Source organism: Pteropus alecto, unplaced genomic scaffold, assembly GCF_000325575.1.
Source record: "Pteropus alecto unplaced genomic scaffold, ASM32557v1 scaffold48, whole genome shotgun sequence".
NCBI lineage: Eukaryota > Metazoa > Chordata > Mammalia > Chiroptera > Pteropodidae > Pteropus > Pteropus alecto.
Genome location: NW_006442110.1, coordinates 3,670,524 through 3,696,283, shown reverse-complemented (window position 1 = coordinate 3,696,283; position 25,760 = coordinate 3,670,524). Strand labels below are relative to the sequence as shown.

The 25,760-nt window shown below is 34.1% G+C and overlaps 1 protein-coding gene across 1 annotated transcript in view; it reads left to right on the top strand.

Moving 5' to 3' along the window:
• The window catches only part of CNTNAP2 (contactin associated protein like 2), a 1,631,342-nt gene that overhangs the window by 694,691 nt on the left and 910,891 nt on the right, over positions 1–25,760 (top strand). Inside the window, exon 4 of the mRNA XM_025039033.1 lies at positions 11,067–11,214. Coding sequence (XP_024894801.1) covers positions 11,067–11,214 — 148 coding nt within the window. The remainder of the gene's footprint in view (positions 1–11,066; positions 11,215–25,760) is intronic.

Sequence of the window (25,760 nt, the reverse complement as noted above, 5' to 3'; positions counted from 1 at the left end):
GTAGGGTTAAAAGAAGCTGGCTCTCTTGTTTGTTTTGTTTTTGTTTGTTTTGTTTTTGCTTTTCTTGATTTTTTTTTTTCTTTTAAATCAGAACTCTTTATCTCGTTAAGAGTATTGAGGCAAGGACAGTTTTTAGGAAAAGAATAATAACACAAGGGCCCCATGGAAATAGGACTGATGGAGTTCAATGAAAAGAAGGAAGAAAATAGTCTGAGTAGGACTTGCCTTTGATGGGCTGTAGAAGGAAATCAGGCGAGCAGAGCTGTGGATGTACCCCACTTTGTTTACCCATCTGTCCGCTGATGGATATTTGGGAGATTTCTACTTTGGCGTGATTATAAATAAAGCTTCAGACTTTTATGAGAAGATAGATTTCCCTTTTTCTTGATTAGTGGGATTGCTGGGTAGATTTAAGAAGCTGCCAAACCGTTTTCTAAACTGGCTGTACCATTTTGCTTTTCTACTAGCAGTGTCCAGCATTTCATTAACACTTGGTTTTATCAGAGGTTTTTTGTTGTTGTTGTTATTTTTATTAATGAGCGTTGTATTCACATCAGTTCCCCTTGCCCTGTAAAACCCAAGATGATGCAAACTGGCCCATGAGACATGCAGGAGATTTGGAAAACAGTTTAAGAAACCTAAGCTTCAGAAACCTCATTCTTTTATAATAAGTTGCAAGCAAACCCACCTGAATTTTGCCCCAGAGGAGATATTGTTGATACTGTACTGGACTGGAAACAAACTGCCCTCTTCTCCCAGCTGTTCGCTATAGGACCATCCTTATAAAGACAGTACTGAACAAAAGCTCCGCTCTCAAAACGTGCAGGCATATAGCAGCCCATGAGGAACTGTCTTCCACCAGTGGGGAGACAATTGAATTGTCATTTTACTTTCTTGATAAACCTTTTTAATGATTTATATTGCTTCTTAAGTCATTTTTTTAGGATATATTTTTGTGGTATATTGACCATTTCACTTTCATTTTAAAATTTTTGGCCTAAAGCTTGTTCATAGCATTCTCTTATTTTTATTTTTAATTTATTTATAGTTATATCCTTCATTTCTAACATTGATCATTTTTCTTTCCCTTTTTTTGGGGGGAGGGCGGAGATTAATCTCACCAGAGATTTTCTAGTTTTATTTATTTGATAGAGAATCATCTTTTGGCTCTCTTGATCTTTGTGTTTTATTTGCACTCTTATCTTTCTAATTATTTTCTTATGTATTCTATATTCTTTGAATATTCTGGGCTTTCTTATTCTAACTTCTGAAATTTTATGCTTAGATCATTAATTTTCACCTTTTATTTCCTACTATAAATAATAAAGTCTAATTTCCCTTTAAATACCACTTTAGCTGCATACCACATATTTTAATATCAAACTCTTTTTATGATTAATTTGGTCTCAGTATTTGGTAGCAATCATATGATTTTGTTTTTTGACCACAATGATGTGTTTGTCCCTGTGTGTCTCTAATGCTTGAGTTTATTCAAGTTTACACAGCGATTTGGTGGCAGAATTAAGATTAAAATTATATTAATTTGATACCTTACATTTCATTACTATTTAATCAGTGTAGTTTAATTGCATTGTCTTCTGAGAATGCAGTCTGTGTGGTCCAATTTTTAGATTCTACTCTGACTTGTTCAAGTCTAAAATATGTAATTCTCATATATTTTTAAATCCGTCCTTTGAAAAATATTTGGTGCATGGTTTTAAAAATCCATAACATTATTTATGAATTACATTGTCTAAATATAACCTTAAAATTTTTTGTCTGATATATCTGTAAGTGAAAGATATATGCTTAAATCTTCCATAATTTGGTGATATTATTAATACTTATTAAAATTTATTAATAGGAATGATTATTGAAAATATTTTCTATATGCAGTTATTTAAAAATAATAGAAACTATAGAAGATATTTCCTTTTACTCATTTCTTGTTAAGGTAGTAGCTGTAAGAGAAGATGAAGCATTTTTATAATATAAGAGCAGAATGTGTGGGCTCAGAAAAGACTCAGAGTTTACTTAAACCATTCAGAGACAAAAAAAAAAAAAAGTATGCAAACTAAACCTAATATAAATGAACCATTTCTTATACACCTATAACAGAGTACAGAATCTTATAATATTTTAAGATTTTTGGCCAAGTTAAGAAATAGCACTGATTGACATCATTTGTAGTCAGCCTGTCTGCTGTGATTTCTACAAAATACATCTTTGCATCTTGACTCTTGTACGCATTACTTTTACTAGCTAAGTGTAACTCGGCTTCTTTGAAAATAGCCATTATTCCAGTGAACAGAAATATAAGCTGTGGATCTTTGTTCTTAGAGCAAATTAAAATTCTGACATTAAATAATTTGTTTCTGTTTTGTTTTCCCCATTCAATATAAAATTGCTAAATTTATCAGGTGGTTACTGTACTCATATCAGATAATGCTATCTGATCAACTACCTCAGACAGTTTTAATTGAAAATTTTTTTAAATTATAGATATTTTCTTTAGGCATAGCCATTATCTACAAATATATGTGAGTCAGAAAAGAAAGCTACATATGAAACAGTTAACAATTTGGGGCAAATTACATGGACGTTGAAACCCTATGTTAAATATTTCATTAATCCTATTATGTATTTTGGTTATTGTTAAATAAAAATATTTTCACATCTAACTATTATTAACTTTATTATTCTCATGAGAAGATAGAGTAAGAATAATCAGAGTATCTTGCAAATAAAAGTTTTATATCTGCTTGATTATTGCTTTAATTTTCTATATCTACTTAAGTACAAGAGAGAATGATTTGCATGAGCTGACAAAAAGAGAATTCTGTTATTAGTGATTAGCATATTTTAAAGTACATTTTAAAATTGCATGTTTATGTCTTACAAAAATATTAATTTTATAGTATAATACTCTAATGAATCTTTCAAATTAGGTGACACCTTTGCTTGACAGAACAAGTAACTTTAAGTACTCTGTGATCATAGTAAGATTTTTAATAGCATGCTCTAGTAAAGAATTTGGATTTTATTTAGTACGAAATAGAGATTTCCTGAAACTTTTGATTTAGAGACTTTGACATGACCAATACCATATTTTGTGTTGGAAAGGAATAAGATTGAAAGCTAGGAGGAAATGGAAAACTATACAATATCTCAGGTTTGAAATAATTAAGAAGTTCTAAACCCTGGAATAGATATAGAAATGAGAAGAAAATTAATATAGATAAGGAAATGTAATTAGGATGTGATAATAAAAAGCAGAGGGGAAAGTGAGGTTAATAGAGCCAAAGATTTTAGGAAAGTTAGGATATTAGAAAATTAGGAGAATTCTGGACATATTTTCAACTGGGCATTTGGAAATAAAATTGTTAAAAGGTAATAATAATAAGGAGTTTGTGCACATATGTACCAGTCAGTGTTCTGATCAGAAGCAGATGGTACATTCTAGAGTGTTTACCTAAACAGAATTGAGTGACGGGACAATTAACAGAAGTGTGGCCAGGTTTAAGGGAACAAACAAGGGACGATGACTCACTCCTGAACTAGAAACACAGGAAAGCTATTGTCATTCCTAGGGCTTACGAACATAAAGAAAAAACAGTATTTTCAAAAACCAGTGAAAGTTGGAGCCCCTAAAGACAAGCCTCCTGAGAGGGTCTGGCCATCTCTTGGTGTGCCCCGTTAGCGGAATATAATCAGGTGCCAGAGGGCAAGGGAGCTGGAGTAATCCAATCAGTAAAAGTAGTGCCATCATTACTCTTGCTTCTAGGAAGTCAGAAAACTAAATCAGGGTAGTGGAGGAGACAGTAAATAACAGCAAAATATCCTCATAGGACTTCAGACTAAGGCAAGAAAGTGGATGATCTCACTCGTGAAAAGTTAGGGTGAACAACATGATCTTTAATAATCCACAGAAAAATTAAGACTATCTAATGAAGAGGATGGAAAAGTAATCTGAGATCAAACAAAATGTCCAAAATAGAAATGTCCTTGAATAAGAGAGATTCAGAGAAATGGAAAAATCAGATAACCAAGAAAAAGTTTACTGGGTCATCATCAGCGACCTTTCTGATTTCTATTTCAAAAGGAAATACAGCAGGAGGCAAATTGCTGAAGCTTAAAGACAGCATAGAGAAAGAGGAAAATGCAGAGCGCAACCCATTTATTTGAGACATTTTGCAGAGGAAGGAAGTAGAAAACTAGAAATAGTAAAAATGGAGGAATATAAGATTTTTTTTCAATGAAAGGTGAGATTCAAACATATTAGAAAAAATTAGCTTCTGTACATCCCAGAAGTATCCTTATTTGGGCTCTTTTCTGTATTACAGAGAAACGTTACTGTGTGTTAACCTTACTGTAGAATATAAAAATGGCAGGAAGCATAAGTATATTAAATTGAGAAAGAATAAACTCAGTATTAATGTTCAAATCAGAGAATAGATTTAGTGCCAAACTTACTGCTATCTCATGGTATGAAGCTATGCAAATGAAGAATTTCACGTTTTGAAAAGACACAAAAGATGGTAATTTACTTTGCTATTATTAATCCTCACCCTAAATAAAACCTGATCATTCTGTTGATCTTATGCATGTGAAAGCATTTGATTCCACATGTAGAAAGAGATATACTCTGGGTACTTTCCAAGGAGTATATCCACAAACTTACTGCCATTGAACTTATACAATACTTAAGAAAAGCAGTGATTATGGAAGATGACCTGAAGGCGGTGCAATTCCTCCATTCCTCTGTACACGCTAAACTATTTCTAGCTTAATCCAGTCAGCAGAGAACTGAATACCTGCACTGAAATTTTGGTTACCATTGTAAAATTGTGTATAGTGAATTATGTTTGGGCATTTTTCCATAGGGAAACCCCCTGTGAGGTTTGTCTCTATCTTCTTATACAGATGTTGTTGAATACTTTGTTTATTGTGTAGCATGGTTCCTTTTACATAAGGACTCATTTGAGAAATTCCTTTCTGGGCTCAGTACCAGGAGTCTTATGCTTTTTCAAGCAACTGGTTAGATTTCATTTTTACAGATATAATGAATCTTGCAACTTATTTTGTTTCCATCTGTGTTGTATGCCAGGAATCTCAAAGCCAAAGTTATGGATGTGACCCCACAAAAACATATTTTGTGATTTATTTTTATTGAGGTAGTATATAGATAAATATTTTTAATCAAATAGTACAGATAGGATTTATTTTAAAAGCAAAAATTGTCTTCTCATTATCTCATCCCAGGTTCCATTCTCCCTATATGGTGCAGTTTGATCACTTACCAACTTTGAAATTATCTCTTGACTACTGACTTCTTGATAAATCAGTTTGTAGTTAGCTAACTTACTCTTCCCCATACTTGTACTGTTTTTAGAAATTACATATTTTTAATTGTCTCTTTGTTAATTATGTTACTTCTAATAATATACTTAGAAGTAAGTTTTCTGTTATGTCAAGCCTTAGTAATATCTTTTGACTTTTTACTTGAAGGACATGGATATTATTCACCGTATTCTTCCTTATACATTCTCTCAAACATTTCCATCTCCAAACTTCTGTCAGGAATGTTGGACTTCAACATTGTTAAGCTTGATAACAATGCCTTTGGTCTTCTGACTTTGTCTATGTATTTATTTTAAATGTTGAAAAAAAGACAATTGTTAAAGTATCCAACAACATCTCTGAAGATAGAGACGAATCCCATATGGAGGTTTCCTTCAGTGTAGACCGTGGAAAAATGCCAAAACACAATTCAGTAAATGCAATTTTACAACGGTAATCAAAATTTCAATGCAAGTATTCAGCTCTCTGCTGACTGGCTTTATCTAGAAATAGTTTAGCATTTATCTAATTTATTTTCATCCTTTCTTATGGCTTGGCATGTAGGATAAAGAAAATATTTAGGAAAGTTTGAGATAAAAATAATATGGATTCATAAAATAATGAATTTAAGTTATATAGAATATACAGCAGATATTGCATTAAACCACGGGAAAGAAGGGGATGAGGGGGTTGGGGAAGGAGGCATCTAAGAACGTTGTACCTGAAACTAGATTGAGGAATAAAGTGTGGGAGGCAATAAAGGCATCAAAAAGATGGAATCCACCTTCTGCATAGACTGAGAACAGATGAGCACAAAGGATAAAAGTTATGGAACACCATCGTCGTGTGATCCCCATAAGAAATGAAGAAACAAAAAGATAACTAGACTTTTAAAATGTTGTACCTTATTGTTTTGCTAAGTCAGAGTATTTTTCTTATGTTATAATTCTTAATTAATTAATGATTCTTCTAGTAAAATATTTCTAAAATCTGTACATAACTTGAGCACAATGTAGAAGATAAGATATATTTAACTGAGTCAAGAGCAGAAATATCCAGAAAGAGTATTCCTGCTCATATGTAGATGGAGTGTTTTGGCATTTATCTCACAACTTGTTTGCCATAGTTTGTCCCTCCAAAAAGAGTATGTTTTTAGAAGAGTTCAAGTGAATTACATGTGAACATCTGAGGTTTGATGGGCATGTGGTGTGTGCATGTGTGTGTTATTTTCACATTGCTCCTAGTATTTCTCCTCTGATTTTTATGTTATTTTTGCATGATCTGATTCTTGTGTGATTTTCTTCCCCATGATCTCTGTAATTCCTATACATTTTATATACTTATAATGACATCCCCATACCACTGGGAATACTTTATTAGTCTAGTGTTTCATGAATCAGAGTAGCGTGCTCAATTTTTTTCCCTGTACGATATTTGAGTCAAACATATGTCTTATTAACTATAAATGGTTACTGAACTGGTTTTTGTACATCCAAGAATAACAAGAGCTATGGAATGTAAACAGGTGGGAGTATGGGGATGCACATTTTTATTCATTCATTTACTCAGGCAGTAAATGGATACTTAGTGGACACCAACCACTGTGCTAGGGATGTCATATAGTGGTGGACCAAAGTTTTTATCACAAACCTCAAAGCTGATTTACCTACTTCTGAAATAGTCATTAGGTAGGTAATCAAAAACATAATGAAGTAATTACGACTGAGTGAAGAAAATGAAAAGTTAGGGTGCTACAAGGTGCCCTTACAGAGTGGCAGGGGTTGAGAAGTGAGGGTCAGCAGACGTCCTACTGTCAGGAAGCTCTGTCTGAGCTGAGTCCTCAGAATGTGTTTGTATAGCCAGATGACAATGGTGAGAACAGAGTCCAGGTGAAGAGGCCATAGCAGGAGTGTAACAGGTGTAGGGTGTTATGAAGGTACTTGTTTTCTTTCTACCTCAGCAGAGAATGTACGGAAGCCTGAAGACTCACTCACATCAGGGCTGCAAAATGAAAAATCTATTTCTACATTTTGACAAATTATTAGCATGGGGAAAATAAAACTTAAAATCTAGCCAGAAATAAAATTTCACTTTCAGAAACATATAGCGATCACAGGTTTATGACATCAGCTTAAGGAATAATCAATATGCATTTCTGTTGCAGCCAAGACCTTTCATATTTTAAGAAAATAAGATCTCACTTTAGGAAGTATTCATGTATCATTTTTTCCCTCATCTAATTTCCTATATGCAAAACTTGTCAGTTGCACTAAAACTTCACCTAGGCTTGCTTATGCAATAGCAGAGAGTTTTAGGCACATTTTTCATTCTTAAACCAAACTTTTGCACCAAGATATACAATCTCATTCATTTGCTGCAGGGGCTTGTGTGCCCTAATTTTAGGTTTTTTGAAATGTGAGATTTTAGCTGACTAAATATATTTATTCTATTCATAAAATAATTCATAAATTATACTTCAGACCCCATAATAGTGAATTTGAGGGAAAAATTTTAGTTTAGGCATCACACACAGCATACTTTTAAATCCCTGTATATTTTCCTTTAGTCTGATAAATTGTACGCTTCAAGGAATGACAAAATGCTTTTCTAAAGTATATTGGTTTTTAAATGCCAAATGACTGAACAGTCTTCTGATGACTTGAGACTTTTGCATCCTATCTGAATCAAGTGGAGGATCTATTAATTTGAAAGATTCTCTTAGATTAGGGGCTGGCAAACTAGAGCCCATGGGCCCACTCAAGTCCCTGTCCTTTTAAAATCTGTGGGCTAAGATGATTTTTACATTTTTCAAGTGTTGTTCCAGAAAAGTAGTAATAACAAGGAAGAAGAAGAAAGAGGGCATGGGACTGAGGTATGTACTCCGAAATTATTTACTGTTTGGTACATTACAGAAAAAAAATTGCCTCTCCCTCCAAAACCATCTGAACTGTTATTTGAGCTAGAAGAAATATCTAGTGCACATGGTGGGGAATTTTCAGTTGTTAAAATTTCAGTGATGTTTAGATTATTCTAAAATTATCCTTCTGAATGACTCACAATATGTAAAAAAGCTCTAACTCTTTGCTGTATATTTACAATTTATAGGACAGTAACTCTAAATTAGCACCATAGGTTTAACATATTTCTGTTAGCTTTACTAACCATAAAGCTTTGCAAGTTACATAAATGTGATGTTAGTTAAAAAAAAAACTATACTTCTAAGCATATGTACGTACACATCATAGCCAGTAAAGGAGATTTAATAGCAATGACATATAATTCACAAGCTTCTGTAAATTGATTTTTCAGTCTTACAGTAATGAATTTGGTGTTTTTATATACTCAAAAAGCATATATTGTGTGACATTTGTCTTAATGAAGATTGAATTTTAAAGGATATTGTTCTATTCAAGAAAGATTCAAATTCATTTTAATCCTTCAATTTTGATGTCGATTTCCAAATCATAAATGTTTTTGCAAAACTCAGCTCTGTGTCTTACCTTGATTTTTTTTACATCTGTGTAACAAGCTACAAATGAATGTAAAAGTCAAATTATGTAAAAACAAAACAAAAAAACGGTCCTTTTCAAGGCCTGTGGCATTGTAGTCATTACTACTAAAATGATATATGCACTGTAGCAGACCAGTATTTCTTTCCTATTAGTAAGCAACATCATTTATACTTTTAATTCCTTGTGTAAAACCTGCAGAGGAGCTTTTGCTAATGACCACAATAGGAGCATGTTTTGGAAAATGTGAGAAAGGAAAATACGAATTTTTGTCAAAATTCATGAAAATAAAAATGAAGAGAGAAGTATGCAGACGAAATATGCTAATAAATAGGCCAGAAATTTAATGTATGTCCAAAATGTGGTATGATAAAAATTATCTATCAGACTTTAAATTTGATATTCAAACGTGCAGTATCAAACATCAAAGTAGAAAAACCTTTATTCCTAGCTGAAAATTTGATTTCCAAAGGTCAGGATGGGAGTGGGTGGGCTCCCAGCTTTGCCCTGGTTTGCCCTGATTAGCTATTCAGCATCAGCAATTCCTTTCATTTTCTGATGCTGAGGTTCCTGATTTGGGGGGAAAAAAAAAAAAAACAGCATCCCTATAAAACAAGGTTTTCTGTGGGGCACAAACAATACAGTGTGTACTAGAATGTTTAAATAATAAAATGATATATAAATATTAGATGTTGTCTTTGTTAAATCTATGTCTACACCTTCTTCTATGTTCCTTAACTTTTCCAAAAATTGCTATGTAAAAGATATCTCACATATATTTGTGCCTTTATATTCAAGACAGGATCAGGAACGCCTACACCATTCTTTGGAAATGTTTTAAACTTCAATTAGGATAATGCTTCAAATCTCTATGCTTGGAAATGAAAAGTGCAAATAACAATCTACTGATGCTGTGAATGCTGACGAAAATACCCTATGCCATACATTTGTTCATAAATGATAGATGTACCCTCTCTGCAAAGCCAACCTTGAATAAAATACTGTCCTCCTCAACATCTCGGATTTTCTATGTTGCCTTTTAATTTAATGGTGAAATCTAAAATGCAATATATCTAAATCTTCACTAATTAACTTTCCCTTCAAATACTTCTGTGTTGGTTGATATTCTTTCAGTCACATTAAAAAAAAAAAAAAAAAAATGAGGAAACAAGTTCAATCATGAAAATGCCCAGAGATTTTCTTGAGCAAGCTTTGGATTTAGATGCTGAAACGATGTCCTCACGCTTGTGTCTACTTTGTCTTTCTCTGACATCCATTCCTTCGTGATAGCGAAGCTGCCAACCTGAGCTTAGTGCCAGGAGCCCCTCCTTTCCCAGAATAAATGACTGTAGTTGAGTCTCACTGAGTTAAGTGCCCACCCCTGGTTCTAGAGAGTGGCTTCTACTTCTCGAATCAGGTGATCGAATGGAGAATGGGTGACCTTTTAGAGAAAATCCAGATGCTGTTACTTAAAAAGAAGAGGTTGCTGAGGGAAGAGCTGTTTTCCCCAGTTCCCCTCCCCTTTCTGTCACCAGTGCCTGTGTGTTCTTACCTTGGAATAGTTTGATTTATATCTTTTCTCTTTCTCCCTTCTCTCAAAATGTTATTAAGTCTCTTTCGAAACACCATCTCTCTTGTATTTTCTTATTTTCCACACAGTCCACATCGGCATCGACTCTCAATTCCTTGCACTAGTCTTCCTGCGCCTGGTTTGACCTCTGCCACCCAGGATCTCCTGACTGTGGCTCTCTTACTCTGTCATTTCTTTTTTAAAAAAATGCATAACACAGTCAATTGTTCTTTTTACCTAACTGATGTCGAAAGCTATCAGATTTCAACTGAGATATTAGAGATATTTTTAAAAGCAAGAAATATGGTTGGAATCCATGAAAAATGGTTTACTGTATAATTAAAATATTAGAACTCATAACTTAAATGTTTATTGCATACTACATTGGGTGCCATATAGTATTTCATTCTTTTAAGAGTATATCTACACACAGAAAAGGACCCATGGAAACTTTGGCCTGGTTTCCATTTAAAACTGGACTTGTTTTCATTTAAAGGATATATAGAAGCTCTTTTCAAATTGTTTATGGTGTGGAGAATATAAAATCCTGCCATTGGATAAGAAAATTTAAGTTTATTTTATGACATAGAGAACACGGTTCTTTCCAAGGTATTTTCCCCTAAGTTTTCATTCCATCCTTGTTCCAGGCATTTCCTGGGAACATCAACTCTGACAGCGTGGTGCGCCATGACCTGCAGCACCCGGTCGTTGCCCGCTACGTGCGCATGGTGCCCCTGGACTGGAACGGAGAAGGCCGCATTGGGCTCAGAATCGAAGTCTATGGCTGTTCTTACTGTGAGTATCACACAGTTAAAATTCGTTGTGGGTGTTGCCATCTTCATTTAAATAGTAATCTGTTTATTTTCAGTTATTTACCATTGCTTACTTTCTCTGACAGTAAACTGCCTTCTGTTTTTATATACAAGTAAAACATAATGTTGTTTGTATGTCATAAATGTATGGTTACATTTATATACAAACACATATAAGAATACCTTAAGAATATTTTAAGTAAAGGATTGGGAAGTGTCCATTCAATAGACTAAAACAATGAAGCTTGTTAATTAAATTGCCTGAAGTCTTATGAAATATTTAAAAAGTAAAAACCAATACTATTATCCATCTTTTGGGCTTTTTGTGATGCATTTTGAATATATTCTTAAAAGCTTCCTTCCATTTCTCTTTGGTTAAAGTTATCACTTTTTAAAATCCAAACACTGAGTTTCAAGGTCAGTTGTATTTTATGTATCTATAAGTCTTATTTGCATCTTTTTTCCAATTTACTTGGCCATATAAAAAGTTTCTTTTCCTTTAAGCATCTTTTGAATTCCCTTTTTGTATTTCTTAAATATATTATACATAAGTCTAATTATTCCAATATATGGACTTTGGGGAATTTTAATTCTGCTATCTATTGTTTCTGCTTATTTTTGCTAGTAGTGCTTGTTTATTCCTCCCTCTCCCGCTCCTCATTTTCTCTCTTTCCTTCATAGACTTCCTATCTGCCTGTCCTTCTTATTTATCCTTATGCGCATCCATCTTCTTGACTGTGACTTCAGTTTCTTCAAAACTGTATCTGTGGAACTTCTTTTGGGCAGATATTGATGGTGCATTCTTTTAGAGAGAATTTATTTTTGCTTGTTTCTTCTACAAAGGCAGTACCAACACCAAATTACTTTAAAGATTGAGGATTTTTGAGGCCCTTAGGTAGTATAAATTCAGTCTTCAAACACATGATTAGCAAACACTGGCTTTAGTATATGAATTCTCTGGTAAAATGTATTTTCTTCCTTCCAAGAGATGTTTCTTCCTGTTCTTCCAATTGGTCAGGGGAGGAGTGATACTGGATACGGACAGGGCAGGGAATTGGAATATCGGCTTTATGCAGTGAATCTCCCTTTAGATTCTTACCTACCTCTTCCTGTAGACTCATAAAAATAAAACTCCCTATAACCAGAAAATGGCAGATGCCCTAATGGGCAAGCATTTTAAATTAACCAAACACTTGGTAGTTCATAACAAAAAAATATATATAAAGATTTTACCTCTGAATTTACTTGCTGAGATTAATGTGAAATAGTAGCTATAATGATGACCAGTTCGTATTTTATTAGTTCATGGGCAACATTGTTATGTGCAGACTGATCTGATTACTATAAAGGGGCCATGGAGATCATTTTAAATATTCTGTAGGGGTTTATTTTATTTGGTCATTACTTCATTATAGCAAATATGATGAGTAGAGAGACAGAGAGATTTAGTTCTTCAGAAAAATTAGAACTCTTCAGAAGAAGCCTACAATGAGCCCTAACACAAATGTAGGTCCTTTCTACTGTGTACTCTGGGTATTCCTGGAAAGGAAACCCTGCGCTCACAGTGTTCTAGATGTCGGCATCATGACAGGAAGGCAAAAAAAGAAAAAACGAAAACCCCAAAAAACTGATATTTTTATCAGTGTGACAAATTTTATAAGGAGCGTGTTCAACTTTCAATAAATGAAAAGTATGTAATATTCTTAATGGAAACCGTGATATATATAATTTCTTTTATTAATTGTTTATGGAACACTTTTTTGTGTCATGAAATACGCTGATTTCAACCCAGTGAAATAATACCACAGTGAATACGAAAAACATGGTATGAAAGACAAAGGCAATTTAATCTAGCAGTGTTTATTAGAATAAAAATAGTGAAAGTCAATATTTGCCCAAAGGCACACAGCCTGAGTGATAGAGCCGGAAGGGAAACCAGAGAGTCTGGTACACTACCACTGTTTGCCTAGTCCTTAATTCCAATAAAGTGAACATCCATGTGACCAGCTCCAGGTAAGAAATCACGTCGACACCCCAGATGCACTCATTGGGCACCCTCAGTTATATTTGTGATAATATCCATGCTGATGGGGTATTCATTTATTTCCATTAATAGTAGTATTCTGTTGTATGAATATTCCACAATTTTTCTTTCATTTCATGTTTAGGAACATTTGAATGTTTCCAATTTGGGGCTCTTTCTGTAGAATTGCTATAAATACATTTCCATGGGTAGAGACCAGGAAGGGGTAATATCAAGATAGCATATGTATATACTCAAGTTGGTTAAGAATGACAGAAATTTTTCTAAAGTAGTTGTATCAGTTTAGACTTTCACAGCAATGTGTTCCTGTTGCTATACAATTTCAGACACTTAGCATCGATTTAAAAGTGTTAGCCCTTCTGTCGGGTGTTCGTTATATCTCATTTTAGTGTTAATGAACATTTTCCTGATTTTTAAAGAGTTTATGCTTACTGGTCATTTGTATACCCTCTTTCCTGACGTGTTTGTTCAGGAATATTGCCCATATTTCTATTGGATTGTCTTTTATTTATCCATTTTTCTAATTGTTTTGAGTAGTTTTTACAGCCAACTCTATTTCTTTACTTTTTATTTTCATTCTCATTACAATATCTAGACATGCATCTTTTTGAGATGGCTTCCTTTAAAAATATTTATTTTAAAACCAATACTGTCAATGGAATTACTTTAGAACTCACAGCAAAAGGGAAAAGCAGCTCGCCCAGAGGAAATAGCGCTCCGACTCAGGTGTGGCTTAAAATATAACAACATGTTCTGTAATCCTTGCAAGTGGGTTTGTAAAGTTTTGAGTTAGTGCTGTCATAGGCTTTTCCATCAATCCTGGGCTTTGACAACCATAAGATGGGGAGGAAAAATACCTGAAGCTAAATTGGAAGCTAGATTTTCTAAGCGTATAAGCCTTTCTGGAGGAAAAATCATACGCTTTGGAAAACTGTATTAATATTTATACCTATAGATGCCCAGTGGAGTAAATGATAAATTGGTAACAGAATCAAATAAAGTAAAATAGAATTTGAAAAATAGTATTGTAGCAGGTTGTAGTAAATTGGATAATGGCCTCCCAGAGATCTCAGGTCCTAATTCCTGGAACCTATAAATATTACTTTAAAAGACAAGTGTTTGTAGATGTGATTAAGTTAATGATATTGACATAGGGTGATTATCCTGCACTCGTCCAGGTGGGCTCTGAGTGCAGTCATATGTGTCCTTATAAGAGATAGGCAGAGGGTGGTTTCACAGACAGAAGAGGGAGGCAAGGTGACCACGGAGGCAGAGATTGGAGCTGTCTGGCTACAAGCCATGGGATGTGGCCAGAACAGGAGACTAGCAGATCTACCCTAGAGCCTCTGGAGGGAGCGTGGTCCTGCCGACACGTTGATTTCAACCCAGTGAAACCAGTTGGGGACTTCTGGCCTCCAAAACTGTGAGAGAACAAATCTCTTTTGTTTAAAGCACTGTATTTTGGGTAATTTGTTATAAGAGCAACAGGAAATTAATACAGATGTCAATATTTTAGAAAAAAAAGGGCACAGAAATAGCTCCGAGCAGTGCTCTCCGGTAGAACTTTAAATGTCTCAATCTGCTGTAGTCGCTAGCCACGTGTAGCTATTGAGCAATCAAAATTTAGCCAAGACAACTGAGGAACTAAACTTTTAATTTTATTTAATTTTGATTAATGTGAATTAAAATAGTGTGAAAACTGGCTACCATATTGGATCATGTAGCTTAGAAGAACCAAAACATCTGCTTTTTATTTTTCTTGTTACAATCTAAACAGATTACAGCACTTGTTTTTTAAGTGACAGTCTCTAAATTTTTTTTTCCCTTGGTTTGGGGGGGGGGGAAAACACAAAATACAGATGTCAATATTTTAGAAAAAAAAGGGCACAGAAATAGCTCCGAGCAGTGCTCTCCGGTAGAACTTTAAATGTCTCAATCTGCTGTAGTCGCTAGCCACGTGTAGCTATTGAGCAATCAAAATTTAGCCAAGACAACTGAGGAACTAAACTTTTAATTTTATTTAATTTTGATTAATGTGAATTAAAATAGTGTGAAAACTGGCTACCATATTGGATCATGTAGCTTAGAAGAACCAAAACATCTGCTTTTTATTTTTCTTGTTACAATCTAAACAGATTACAGCACTTGTTTTTTAAGTGACAGTCTCTAAATTTTTTTTTCCCTTGCTTTGGGCGGGGGGGGGGAAAACACAATTTAATTATCTTGGAGACTGTTTTTACTGTCAAAAATTTGGTGACAGGTCATTTTCCTCACTAATGTTTAGGTCAGATTATTTTTTGTCTATTTTTGAAGAATGTAAATTACATTCTCTTTTTCAAGAAAAATATACATGTTTATAATAAGAAAAAGATGTGTTGAACACACTTGTAAAGGATAACTTTCCCAAAGTTACAATGATTTAGATTTACCTCTACTGGAATTCAAACTGGAGTGGTTCCTTCAAAGATGACCCTCTGTTTTTTCTTGAACTTAGTGAACTGTTGCCGTAAGGGCTTTGTTTGATTTTTCAATGAGAAAAGAAATCCTGGGTCTTTGGGGAATCGTCAGACAGACACACCTCCCACTTTGCCCTCCTCTGAGTAGCAGTGCTGTGTACTCTGGGGCCCCAGCCAGCAGGGAATCTAGGCTTTGATCACTCTTGTGGGAGAGAGAAATGAATTCTCTCATCTTTCTAGAAACCCCTTAGAGGGTTTATCTATGATCTGTCTTAAACCTGCAGGTTAGGGGATAGGGTTGTACTTCTTTTATTTCAAAGTTTGCCAGAACCGGAAGGGAGAAATCTCAGTGTGAGCACCGCTTCCATCGGAGTGTATGCCTCCTGTGACTCCCCTCGTGTGTGTTGTCTTTCCTCCGTGCAGTGCTTCCATGGTCACTTCGTCCTCTGAGAAGTTAGATACCTCTCAAGATTGAAATATGTTCACTCCGTTCCAGGGGAAGAAGTTTAGTTCCAGGCCACTCCTTCAAAGTCTTTAGGGTTTCTACTGTTTTTGTTTCCTGACTTGTCTTGACAATCACATGAATTCCAATTTCAATGAATTTAAACTCCTTTTAGGTTATTCAGCTCTCTCTACCTTTAGTTTTCCCTCATTTAGTCAAAACAAGTGTATGCTGTTATTTTAAAAACTTGCTAATATTCCCCCATGTCTTTTGACTCAGTAAGCTGTCTCCCAAAACACTGATGCTCATCATATTCTATACCAAAGAGACTACGTGAAACAAAAGGGAGAATTCACAGTCTAATAATTTAAAAAAAAAATCATTATGGCTACAATATTCAAACATTCATTTAACAAAAGCCCAACACAGTGTATTGTTGAAAATAGTGAGCTTTTTTGATGACAAATACCAAATTAGCTTTAACTAGAGTCTTCATAAGAGTAAGGTCAGCATCTTGGGAAACCAGGATACACACAGCTGAAATGATTTCTATATATGCCTTCTCTCTTTAGATGAATAATTAATAAAGCCCAGATATGTCACCCAATGCAAATCATGGTGGAAAATAAGTGCCAAGCTGGCAGGGAGGGAAAACCATGTCAGGAGAAGCCACATACAAATCGAAGGAGGATAGTGTTTCATCCTTTTCATGCTGTGCTAATGAGAATATTCTCTTATAAGTACCACAGAGTAATTCCCATAGCTCTTATTCTGCCTAGATGAGAAACACTGCCATGTAAACATGTATTAGTTTGCTGGGGCTGTTGTAGCAAATTACCACAAATTGTGTGTCTAAGACAACAGAGATTTATTATCTCACAGTTCTGGAGGGCCGAAGTTTGAAATCAAGGTGTTTTCAGGGTTAATTCCTTGTGGAGGCTCATGCTTCTCCCTGAGCTTCTGTTGGTTGTTGGCGGTTCTTGGTGTTGCTTGACTTGTAGCTGCATCATTCTAGTCTCTGTCTTCACAAGGCCTTCCTCCCTCTGTGTTTATGTCTTTGTATCCTCACGTAGTCTTATAAGGACACATGTCCTTGGATTTAGGAACCACCCTAAACCAAGCTGACCTTGTTGCACAGTAACATCACATCTGCAGAGACCCTATTTCCAAGTAAGTCTATATGTTGAGTTTCTGAGTGGAGCCGAATGTTGTGGCAAACATTATTCAACCTGCTACAATAAATATTCATTAAAATTGGTAATAATTACTTTTTAGATCAGTTTAGCTGAGCAAAGAAATAAGTTCTAGAAGTCAACCTGTTTTCCTATTTAAATTAGATGTTTAATTTTGCATAATGTAAAAGGGTTCCAGATTCTTATATTTTTTTGTTCATCACACATAACACACACACAAAGTAAAAGACGTACTGTTGCTTGAAGATCAATATTTTATGACATAGATTCATCAATCCCATTAGCATTTATTGAATTCTATTTTTAAATCATTTTGCTAATTTTAAATCTAAAATGCAAATCTGGTCATATCCCACCTTTCCTTAAAAGACTTTAATGATGCTACATTGCCTATAAAGTATAAGTTGTCAGCCTGAAATATAATGCCCTTCCTATTACTTCTATAGTCTTAGGCCTTATCATTTTCATGTGAACTTTGTGCTCCACTAACACAAACTATTCCTACTTCCAAATACATGACCTGCTTTTAACATATATTCATCCGAGATGTCCTCTCCGACTGTAATGTCCTCGTCATCATTCGTCACCTGACCAATCTGTCCTATCTTCTACAATTCAATCAAGATGCAGTTTCCAGCAAGAGGTCTCTGAATTTCCAGAATAAACCACATCGTTTTTGTTTTTTGTTTTTGTTTTTGTTTTCGTTTTTACTCCAATTGCATTATGTGAATATATCCAATGGAATATTTATCAAAGCAGTGCAAAATATACCAGATCTTAAGATATTGGGGAGAAGGGGCACACAAAGTCACCTTATTCATCATTGGCATTCCATTAATTAGCAGACTCCCTGTACACAGTTGATGTTTGTACAACTGAACTAATGTAAGATGTAAATGATTTAAACCTAATTTATTCTCTCAGTGAAAATTACTATTCGACATTGTATAGATTTTTTTATTGGTTCAACAGGATATGATTCTATTACATCATACTGAATGGCGCTCTAGAGGCCTACAGAATGTTAAAATAATTGCTAACTCTGAATGTATTCATAGATGTTCCAAAAGAGCCATATAAAGTAGAGAACTCAGTTTTTCTTTTTCTGATTCGAATATATATAGACCTTTGTTATTTCTACTTAAGGGTATTTTAAACCACAATTTTATGAAACTGCTTCATGGATTACATATATAAATTGTTTATCATCAGAGGAAAAATACCACACTCTTATTAATTAATTTGAACTTTACATGCAGATTAATGTGAAAATAAAAGTAAATCAATATAAAAATAGATTTAATAGCTATCAAAGTCAAGTTCCACATAGTAAAGAGATAATTAAAATTGTCATGCTAGTAAATAATGTATGGACATTATTTATGTATGCTAGTAAATAATGTATAGATATGCTGAGTTCCTATGTTTGTATGCAGTAGATTTTTAAAAAAAATAGGTTATAAACAAATGTTCTTGTCATTAAGAGAAATGGAATTTAGATTCAAGCACATGTTATATTCTTCACTTCTTTAAAAAGCAGTTTATATTTCAAAGTGGAATTGGAAAATTACAATAGAAAGACTGTTTCTCTATATCTAATTGTAGCTCACCATGGTGGATGATAATGCAGCCAGCAACTGCATTCTTATAGCAGTCTGATATTTTTGATATGGTGAAAAATATACTAGGTCATTTGTTTCATGGTCTTGACTTATTTAGCAATGTAAACTTAAAGGTGTAAATATTAAAAGGTAATAAAGTATTATTATTTTATATGATAAAAAGTCAAAAACTTAGTGGGTCTTATTCCTGGATCAACATTTGAGGGTGATATTTACATTGAAAGGAAATATAAGTTATAAAAAACAAAGGATTCTGTTCTGGTTTTTCATGTCCATGGGATACATATTATCAACCTTTAATTGACTTTTTTTTCAGTGTAATTTCTTTCCTTGGAAGATAGTTACTATCGAGTTTATTCAGTGGAAAAACATAGCAAATGTAACTTTCTACTTAGCTACAGGACAATTACAAATGGCAACTAGTTCATATTTTGGAGACATATTTAGTATGTCACTGATTTAGAGTTATATTTACATTGTATTGCTTACTACAAAAATCTAAATTTAAGTTTACTCAGTAATTTTCAAATGTTAATTTGATGTAAAATCAATAGTGTTGATTTAAAGCAAACTAAAGTTATTGGTATAGCACAACAAGTAATGAAGCCCATTTTTGCCATTCCAAATTAGGGAAAAAAGTATACTTCTATTGTGGAATAAGAGGATATATTTTGTACTGTATATATTAATCCAAACCTCTTTTCGTAACAATACAAGCATATTTTAAAAAGCATGCACATACTATGTTAACTGGTTGAAGATAAGAATAAAATAATGAAAAATAACTGTGCCTCAGCATGGTTTATAAATAAGATATTTTGATTAATACAAAGAGCCATATATATACTCTACAAGCACTTTTAAACTAAAAAGTTCTCAAGAGACATCTCAGCCCGATTCCTTATTTTACTAATGAGAAAACTAAAATCCACAGGGTTATGTGACTGGCATAAGATAATCACAGACATAGCAAACCTGCATAATAATTTAGAACATTGTTATGACGTTTGATACCTCTCTGCTCTGGTTAATTCTTCTTTTCTTCTCCACCCACAAGGACTTTTTATAATCATAATGATGGCCTACAGAAAATACTATTTTGTGGATTCTAATGACTATAAATTGGCACATAGTTTTCGCTATAAGAATACATAGAAGGAGTTATTCAGCAAGAAAAATACCTCGATGGCATTGCACACTCCACATTTCCAATAGGAAAATTTACAGGACTGATCTTCATAATACACTCATTTAAGGACAGCTCACAAATAAACACAGCTCAAGCTTTCCTTGCTGTTTGGTGCAAAAAGTTTATCAACTTCAGTCAGTCCATTTTTTCAGAGAATCTCAGCTCATCAGATATTTTCACTACCTTTTACATATATGTTAATCTTATTTACGTGATTGCAGAGAATATTAAAGTCAGAGTTACAGTTACAACGTCGTCACTTAAAATTCTTGTTTAATGTGAAGAAAGAAGTAAAATTTAAAACACTGCATATATATATGATTCTTTTATTAGCTTTTATTTCTTGAGTTGTTAGTCTTAATTGTCACCTATTTAAATGAGCTTAGCTAGAGAGAGAAGAGCAAATATTTAGGATGGCAGTTATCACCCTCATGAATTAAAAGTAACGATATAATAAAATCACTTAGTATGCTGACATTTAAATTTTCAAACAGTCCACATTCTTGGATATATCAATTAAAAATTAGAAATCAGTCATTTTCAAACATTGAATAATTTTAGTCCTATTAGACTGGTATCAGATCCACCATACCTAGACTTAAGAAGAATTATCACAATTTTATTCTGTATACTTCTGAATTGAACATTTACGTAATATTTTCTCATGCTCCAAATAGTGTCATACCAGTCTTTTCAGTCTTTCATGTTTGGTGAAGTGGGAGCGGTTAAAGAAGTTGCCTTATGTTCCATTTCATTCTGAATTTCTAATATTAAGGAAGAAAAAAGGCAGGTAGACTGGACCAGTCTCTGTAAACATTCTGACAACTGTAATGCCGAGCATTCCCAAATAATTATTTTTTCAAGGAGGAAGCCCTTATCTATGGAAGGTTTTGAGCAAGATATCTCTTTTTTAGGTTGCCTATGGTAAACGCTCTTAGCTTCTCTAGATTTGTGATCTTGGCTCCCTGGAAGTTAACTCATAAGCTGAGTAATCATTAAAGTATTGAATGGAGATGTTTCACAACCTAAATGCGCCCTTCTGTATGAGGCAGTAACTGCATGGCTTATTAGACACCCTCCCTATAAGTCTAGGTCAAGGAGCTCAGTGTGATATAAGAAGGGACACCTGAGAAACTGTGCAGGCTGTTCTAGACCCCTCCCTGTTTGGTTCCTGCCTCTGTCTTAATCACCTCGTTTTTAAATCCCATTGATGAGGAAGCTATTCCCACCTAGGGTTATGGGGATGGCTGAATATCTGACACCCAACATCAGAGAGATGAGATCAGCAGCAGATTATCAGTCATGTGTATTTGCAGCCCATGGGAGATGGACACCACATGCCATGCAGGCCATGTGGGGGTTGTACCTGGGAACAGAGTGAATAGAGTCAGGCTAAGTGAGAGACGTGCCTTATAGTATCAAGAGAGTGAAGTGTCCCTTGGTTCCCACAGGAGGATGTGCGATTGTTTGAATAATTCTGTGGGTGGCAGGGAGCTGAAGCCCCATGTGCTCAGTGATAAGAGGAGACTGCACCTGGTTCCTGAAACAGGGAGGACTTTTCACTAGGCGACTTCATCCATGGGAGCAGAGTTCCTAGGGGAACTTGTGGTTAGACCTTTTGAGAACCTGGTTTTCCTCAGAAGTCAAGGCATACATAATACTGCGCTTTTAATTTCAGGCCTTATACCACCGTTTCTGGATGGTTTGTTTCCTAAAATTATTGGTAAAGTCAGGCTCTAGGTAAGACTGATATTTGCATAAAATCTGATTTAACCGTCTGATCCTAATCACCACATGGATTGTGTTAATTATTCACCTGAGTCCAGTCAACAACGTGCAAAACCTCATGCAACATTCTTTCTTCCCGCTATGAACCTACAGTTTACCAGGTCGCTTACTTAGTAGTCTGGCCTATATTATATCTGCTATATCATCCGTATTTGTGTATCATACAAAACGAATCTAGAGAATGGCAAGTGGCTTCTTAAACTTTCAAATGTAAATGTTTTAATGTTGAGGCAGGGGAGATTTTTTTCCCTTGGTATTGTGCTTGTATAATAAAGATAATTATTTCCCTCAAATCATATTACAAGGTTTTCCTATGTTGCAGAAGACTAGGTGGAAATATAACTGTGCTCACTCACTCTCCATAGTGTTCGACTCTGAGCACAACTGGTTTAACAAACCCTCTCGTTAACCTCTACTCCAAATTTAGGTGTGCCGTGTCCATCTATTACAGGGGTGCTATTGGTTGACCAAAAATAAAGTATATTTACTAATGCTAAAATTAACAATCAAAAAGAAAATTTAGTAATTATTACAACAAAACCCAGTGAGAGACCTAGAAGCATATTCGATGGGTACAGCAGAATAGGGATTTCTATTCATTCTTCAGGTGAGGGTTTGTCAACAATGTTTAAGGTAAAACATGGCACAGATTCATTTAAAATCATGCTACAAAGGAAGTATTTGAATTCAAGGCCGTGAGATGACTAGAGAATACATTGTTTCCTCCTTTTTTAACGACCAATGTAGATGCATTCTGGACTTGTCCAAATACTGCTCGGCATGGTTGTAGAGCCTCCTGTATCGCTCCCACGACTTTCCATTGATGATTCTAGATCACCTCATCTCTGCTTTTACAGTTTGTGCTACTCATTCTCTTCTTATTCTGTTTGTTTTATCTTGTTTTGTATATTCTTTCTAAATTAAAAGAATAAATATATGTTTTAAAACAAATTGTATTTTATACTTTGACCACAGTGAATATCACTATAGACTGAGGTCTTTTTATCCTTGATACTGTTAATGTTTTTGGAAGATAATTTATTGTTGGACATTGGTAGGGAGAGGCTGCCCTGTTAATTATAGAATCTTCAGCATCCCTGGCCTACTCCTGTTAATAGTACATCAAACTCCTCCTGTTGTGACAACTAAAATTGACTTCAGACATGAAGAAATGTCTCCTGGAGGGCATAAAGTCACTGTGTCATCTTAATCATGCTTATTCAGAGATGTACATAGCGGGACATAATATGTGGAGAGTGTAGAACTGTGCTCTATGTAGTGGTTCAAACAGTTTCTTGAGTGGGCAGTGTCATTAAATTGATTTGACTGATTTCTTATGGCTTTAGATTGAACTGATCAAATCAGAGCTATTTGGATAACTCCACACAGCTTCAGTTTGGTTCAGATGATTCACTTCATAATAATCTTGACTACAATATTTTTTTGTATAGGAAATATGATTCATTTTCGGGGTGGAGGGGAAGTATAGACTAGGAATGCTCTTGACTGTGATTATTTCCCACAATATACTGGGATCGCATTTCAGAACTAAGTATATTACTTTTTCTTTTTCCATGCTTACTTTTCAGTGGAGAGAGTGATTTGGTTAACTAAACTACTATTAGTTTAATTTAATTCTCACTAGTTCGAATCAGAAATATATCTGCTATGAAACATTGGATCTGGAAGCTAAGAAGTACCTAACATTTGTTGAGTGTTTCTGGCTCATATCTATAATAACTTCACAATCCTACAAAATAGGTGGTGATATCCCCATTTTGCAAATGAGAATACCAAAGTTTGAAGAGGTAAGGTAACTTACCCATGTATCACACACTGTCAGACTAAATTTTGATCTTTTTACCAAAGCATGTTACCTCCTAAAGACAGCACCAGACGAGAGTGTAACAGATCTACAGTCAGGATAGTAATAATAATTATCGTTATTTATATAATTAAGAGTATGCAGCATATCTAGAGCATTGTGCTAAGTGCCTTATTTAATCTTCTTAATACTGCTACAAGTTAGGAACTATAATTGTCTCCATTTTACCAATGAGAAAACTAAAGACTAAATAAATTTTTGTTTACTCATTCAACCAGTGAGTATAAAACCAGGATAACGATGTATTTGTTTGTTTGTTAGCTAGTGTATTCATTGCCTATTCCCAAAAGCTTCCAAAAGAACAATTGGTAAAAAATGTGGATATTTATGTCCCTGACTAGAGTACAATATACCTAAAATAAAAATGTTCACAAAAGTAGTAATTTGAAAGTTGTGACACAAAAAAAGTTGAATAAACTGTGCCGTACAGCCATTACAAAACCTTTAAATAATTTTTAATGACAATAAAACATGGTCACAATATGGTAGTAGATGAAGAAAAGCAGAATATAAAAATGTTTATACAAAGCAATATCTCTTTCACTTACTAGTTGGTTAAAAAATATAAAAATTGCATCAAATTATTAACTATATTTATGTCTGAGATGTGATATTATGGTTAACTTTTATGTACTTTCCTGCATTTAAAAATTACTATAATCAGAATATAATTTAAAATGTATGCAAGATTTTGATCTCAAATTACAAATCAGATGTGTGTTAAAGTTCTCATCCTTTCATCAACACTTTTAATTTCAAGGTCCCATCTCAATGGCCTTTGGGGAAATTTAATCTTAGTCAATTTTGGTTTCATACTATTTTAGGATCTTTTTCAGTGTTATTATGTACACACTTACCTATCCACAGAGGCTGGCCAGACTTACCCCTGTTCACATCCACTCCTCTCTCAAGCTTAATGACTCTCTGTTGCTTCTCTGGCACTCCTGGGCTCTTGAAACAGTTGGGAACCAGTTAGATGCTCCACCTATAAATCATTACCCCAAAAGAGCGACCAGTTACTGTATTTAAAGGAACATATAAAGCCAGCTGAATTAACTAGTTTACTTAGTGTTCGGATGCTAATAATTCAAAACCCACTCTTTATGATATGTATAAAATTAATAATGCCATAAAAAGTACCTAAAATCTATATTGTAAATGATATACAAAAAGAAGCAGTGTAATATTTCTGTACTACAATTTATATTTCAAAATATATATTTGATTATATAAAGTAATTTACAAAAATATACTTGTAAAGAAAAACAATGTAAAAAATATGTTTTAAAATCAGATAGGGGAAAAAATATATCTTGCTTAACTTTATATAACATCAATTTTCAATTTAAATAATTTGTGTTTTCATCAGTCTCTAATATTGCCTAGAGCCATGGGTGATTTTGTATGTCATTAACATAGTCAGAATTCATTTGCAAAAATTTGCTTCACAATGTCACTTTTTAGTTTTGAGCACAATATGCATGTATAGGGATTATTTGTATTAAGCATATTTTGAAGTGTCACATTTTCCTTTATGATATGCATTATGATTTAATGAAAGGAGATGGCTCTTTGGGTTTAAATCTTAAGTAAATGCCATGTTTATTTAATGGGCGATTTGCAATGGTTGCTTAAGCTTTTCAGTCCCCTTTCTGCCACCTCAAAATGGGAGTAATAATGCTTACTCCATATATTTGTCATGGAGATTAAATGAGATAACAAATATAATGTGCTTAGTACAGTGACTGGCTTAAGGTGAGCACTCATAAATATTAGCCATTATTGTTGTTGCTGGTGTTCACATTTTGTAGTTCTCTTTCGTAGCATTTAGGATCATTTAGTAATTGTTTATTCATTTCCATTTAGTCTCATCTCTGAAATGAATATAGAATCTTCTCTTTTCCTCATAA